We start from the raw sequence: 5,164 nt of genomic DNA, 5'->3' as shown, positions 1-5,164 counted from the left end.
TTTGATATATGAAAAACTTCATTGGTTTTGAAAAATCAGATTCAAATGCTTTAAGTCTGACGCATAATGGCACTCCCCCATTAATTCTTTATCACTCCCCTATCCCTGAAGACAAAGTTTGTTTTCCATCTACTAATTGGATAAGTATTTTGAGTCTTTCCCCCCTTTTTCAATTAACCATTAAAAGGTTAAAATAAACGGGAGGCTTTCTTTGCAGAGGATAGTTAATATTTTAATTGGCTGGTTTTAAGAAAGTCATTCCTTTTTCCCCATATTTTTGTTATTTTAGTTTTGTTTCCTTTTTTTTTTTTCTTTTAAAAATCGATAATGGCAGGGTCCAAAACTCAACCAACCATGATACAGGATTATATTAAAATCAAATTCAATGGCTGGATGGCTTTTCTACTATATTATAGCAGTTGAAAACCATTAGGAATGTTGTGAAAAACTGGCAGCTAAAGCAAAATTCAACCACAAATTCTAGTAAGTTTAGAGAGAAGTAAACACTAAAAGTACTGTAGTTAAAATATTGCAGTAAAAATACCGTTTGCCATGTCCTATTGCTAAAATAACAATTATATGCTTCATCACTGTATGGTTACTAAGATTCCTTGAGCAGATGGCTCATCTCTGACACAACTTGGTTTCAGAAAAGTAGATGAGTTATGTCTGGTTTAGATCAACACACACTTAGTATGCATACCAGTGAGCTATAGTTTCAACCATGATACAACTGAAACATTAGGTACCACAGCTTGAGGACAAAGTCACATACTTAAATAGCAGCCATGAAAGGTCATGCTGTGATGTTTAGATATGCAGTGCATCCATAACAGCTTTCAAACTTACGGGTGGGGGGATGCTCAAAATGTCCTCAAAGGCCTTTAAAATATGATGATATGCTACTTAAATATGTAGCATGCATCTCCTTTTCAAATTAAAAGATGAAACTTTTTTTGCATGTTCTCTTTCTTCAAAATGAAGGATCATGTGTCTTTTTCTTTCTTTTTTTTTTTTTAACTTAGAAACTTTTATTTCAGATGCTCCACACTGAAATGAAACTTCAATGGCAAGGAGCACATAATTTAGGACGGCCAGTGAAAGCATCTTTGGAAGGATCATATAAAACCTAAAGGTAATAATTTCATAGAGAAATAATAATGGGCAAAACGGACAAGAGGCAGTTTGACAGTTCTAATATAGAACCTGTACAACAACTTCCTTTAAAGTGGACTGAACAAAGAACGGCGATATAAATACATTAGCTCGGGAGACAGGTGAGGTTCTGAGGCAGCGACGTCTCGGCTACTAAACATTTCAGAAAAACGAGCTTTACCCATCCATACATGAAGACTTCTAATCTTCCAATCTAAACACAGTAGACAGTTAATCACAGCAAAATTTACAAACAACCAAATTGAGCCCTGGCCAGGGCCAGGCCTATTTACATATTTGAATTAGTATTATTTTCACCTTTCCTTGTTATACAGATGTTTCTATTTTCAAGGTATACTGAAATTTACAAAATTTGCAAGAAATGTCTTTAAATGTACAACTCCAACGACTAATACAAACACGAACATCCCGATATAATTAAGTTCCAGGTCAAGACTTTTTAGGATGGGTTTGTGAAAAATTAAAGAACTACTCCCTTCCTCTTCAGTTGCAAACACCTGGTGCTGGTGACGTCACTGCCCTCAGTGAGCAGGAGGATGAGAACCGGGGACTCCCGGACCGACGCGTCTCTTCTACCGCTCCGCAGAAAGGGCGGGAGGTATCCCGTTCAGCGATATCGCCAATTGTAGGTACGTAAATGCAGCTGTTCGACTTAACACCTGCCCGAAAGCTGTGTGCACGTGTGTGAGCAAACATTTTTGAGATGATACCTTTAAAAAGATACCTTGGCTCTTAAAACTAAATCATATCTCCACCGTATGTAACTCAACATTAAAAAGGAACAAATCAGGATACATGTAACAACTTGGACAGGTCTCAAGGGAATTATGTTGAGTGAAAAAAGCCAATCCCAAAGGTTACATACTGCACAAGTCCATTTACACAGCCCTCTTGAAGTGACCAAATTACAGAGCTTGAGAGCAGTCAGTGGTTGCCAGAGATTAGGCGATTATAAAATACAACAGGGCAGCTCGAGAGAGCCTTGACGAAACTGTTGGGTATCTGAACTGCACTGTAGTGCTGACCACAGCGATCGACACGTGTGATAAAATTGCATAGAACCAAACACACACACATTCCACGTCCCGACACCTATGATCTCCCAGGCACAACCCTGTTGTTGGCCTGTCTACACAAAGTCCTCTCAAGAGGACTAATGAAAAGAAAAAAAAAAGGATGACCAATATATGCTTCAGATCAATTGTTTGCACTACACAGATAAGCCACTATTATTTTCTCCTTCTTTTTTGTAAATCTCTTGATTATCTTTAAAAGATGAACCACATGTCTCTAGCTTAAATGAGCTTGAAAATCATAGAAATAAAGAGCTGATATATAGCTACTAGAAATTTTTATCTTTCTTTATATTTTTCTTATTTTTTGTAAATTAAGATGAAAGATCCAATGTTTCTAGCTTAAATTAGGCCAAATCAGAGAAGGAAAAAAGCATATACTACAGCAAACACTTCCTCCTGGGACACCTGCAATTTCTAAAAGCAAAAAGAATATTTTTATTAAGTTTAGAGAATGTACAACTGCAAACAAATACACGACTTTTTCTGAAAGGCCACTTTGTGGTAAAGTACATACATATAGTGTTCATGGTTTCTTTAAAGTGCTACGTATGTTGTCTCTGGCTTGAGAATCACCTATTGCTTTAGAAGGTCTTTCAACACAACTCCAGCGCTGTTGTCAGGGGACACGGGCAAAGGTGTAAATGTGGGCAACACATCCGAGATGGGTTTCAACAGAAGATGCCCAGGCCCCCCAGGCCCAAGTCCAGCTGGGTTAATGAGAGGCACAGCCGCAGAGCGGGGGGCCAAGAATGGATTCACATCTGTTCTTCTACCAGATCTGGATTCTGTGGTATCTAGATGATAAAACACAAGTTAGTTAATCTCCTATATATTATTTAGTTAACACTACACATGTGTTTTAGGTTCCTAGATTTGGCCCCCAAATAAATTTAATTCCTATGCTGCTGGGTTCTGGATCCGCTAAACAGGGTCTATGACATATAAAGGGTAAAAAAAGACAAGACAGGAAGCGAGAGGAATGGGGAAAGAACTGGGGAGGGAGGAATATCTGCATATACAGCTAATACTTTATTAAACACATTAATATTGTTGTTTGATAGCCAAATACCAGTTATATAACTGATGGACTTCATTTACTTTAATAACGGCTTCTCAGAGGGTGTTTTCTATGTTACAATGCAAATTTTCTAACTATTCACCTGAAACATGGAAGGACTTGAGAACTCCTTTTCCCCCAATAATTACGAGGGCCATGAAAAAAACTGGCACCAATTCCACAATAACAATCAAATTTAATATTTATTTACCCAAAGAAAAACAATTTTTTCACATTACATTACCTAGTCCTTTTTCAGACATTCAAAGGTTTGAAACAATTCTCCACTAGATTATTTCTCTATCGAGTTATGCTAAAACTAGTTTTTTATTGGAATAGGTATTTGTTAATTCCCTAATGTCCTGGTGGATAGAATTCTGCTTTATTACCCAAGACGGCTAACAACTTCCTGTTAAGAGACAAGCACCACTCAAGCAATGGGAAACTCAAAATAAAAAGAAGCCTCTAACACAAAGAAAGCATTGAGACAAATTCACCCAATCAACTTAACGTCAAGCACCCTGGGTGCCCAAGCTTTACTTCTCCGTGAATGACAACTTTCCAAACTCTGGAAAAGCTTCTGGTGCTCCTTAGTAAGCTCTGACCCTTGTCATACACTTCCAAATCCAGCATTAAAGACTAAGCTTGTCTTTTGTTGTTTTTTAATGTAAACCCTGTACCAGCTCAGAATATCACTGGCTTTTGTCTCTAATCAATCCAAACCAAGCTGGGCACATGTCTTGATAAGTGAAGGCGGGGGGGGGGGGGGGGAGAAGGGAAGAAGAGAGGGAAGAAGGGGAAGGGATGGAGGGGGGACAGATGGAGCGAGAAGGGATGGAGACGGAAGGGAGGACAGGGAGCAGGAGACATTGCCATAATGAATCCTGGAATCCACTTGAAGATGCTAGAACCTAATGTAGCAAGAAGAAAGTATGGTTTTGTTTGTTTTTTAAGGATTTTATTTATTTGACAGAGGGAGAGAGAGAGAGTACAAGCAGGGGGAGTGGCAGGCAGAGGGAGAGGGAGCCGCAGGACGCTGGGATCATGACCTGAGCCGAAAGGAAGATGCTTAACCGACTGAGCCACCCAGGCGCCCCAAGAGAAAAGTGTTTCTAGTGCAGTCTGTAGCTGTTAGATAAAGTGAAGACTTTTTATTAAATTTAGGAGCCAAACCTTTTATCCAAACAAATTTTACCATTTCTTTTTATATAAAAGTTCAGGAAAATAGAAGTATTTGGCTAAATTAGACTTCAAAATTTCAAAATATAAATTCTTTAGTATTTTATCCAAATTTAAGTACCTGATGTGATATAAACTTGAGAGTATATAATAACATACACTTTTAAAGTCCAACTAGCAAACATTTTAGTCTGTATTAAAATACGAAGATTTCAGATAAAAGAGAGACTTTCTAATAAACAATCTGTTCATAGTCTAATGGATTATAGTGCAATTTCAACTCAAGAAAATTTACTGCATGCCTGTAATATTGGGACATAAATATAAATAAGGCCCTTTAGACCTAGTGGGATAGAAAACTATACATACAGATTACAGAACCACCAAACCATTTGCTTGTAGGCAGACCTTTTAACATACAAGAATGCTTCAATACATTCTTGGATGTCTAAGCCAGTTTACTAAACCACTCTTAAAATATTACTAACATACCAAGGTTTGGTTATTGAATATTAACACTTAGATGTTCACAGGGAGAAAAACCTTTCTCTAACCATAAACTTTTTTTTTTTTGAGGGTAATTTGCCATTATATTTTAATTCTTAAGAAATGTCTACGTGGGGTGCGGGGGGCGCCTGGGTGGCTCAGTTGGTTAAGCGACTGCCTTCGGCTCAGG

General features: G+C 37.8%; 1 protein-coding gene across 2 annotated transcripts in view; it reads right to left on the bottom strand.

The window, feature by feature from the left end:
* Positions 1 to 299: 299 nt before the first annotated feature.
* TRIP11 (thyroid hormone receptor interactor 11) overlaps positions 300 to 5,164 on the bottom strand; it is a 65,159-nt gene continuing 60,294 nt past the window's right edge. Inside the window, exon 21 of one of the 2 annotated variants that reach the window (XM_034993049.1) lies at positions 300 to 3,046. In XM_034993049.1, coding sequence (XP_034848940.1) covers positions 2,826 to 3,046 — 221 coding nt within the window. In that variant the 3' untranslated portion in view covers positions 300 to 2,825. The remainder of the gene's footprint in view (positions 3,047 to 5,164) is intronic. The other variant, XM_034993050.1, reaches the window with a different exon arrangement.

This window comes from Mirounga leonina, unplaced genomic scaffold, assembly GCF_011800145.1.
Source record: "Mirounga leonina isolate KUSES-001 unplaced genomic scaffold, KU_Mleo_1.0 Mir_82, whole genome shotgun sequence".
Taxonomy (NCBI): Eukaryota; Metazoa; Chordata; class Mammalia; order Carnivora; family Phocidae; genus Mirounga; species Mirounga leonina.
Note: the sequence above shows the minus strand (reverse complement) of the source record. Positions and strands in the feature narration are given on the sequence as shown.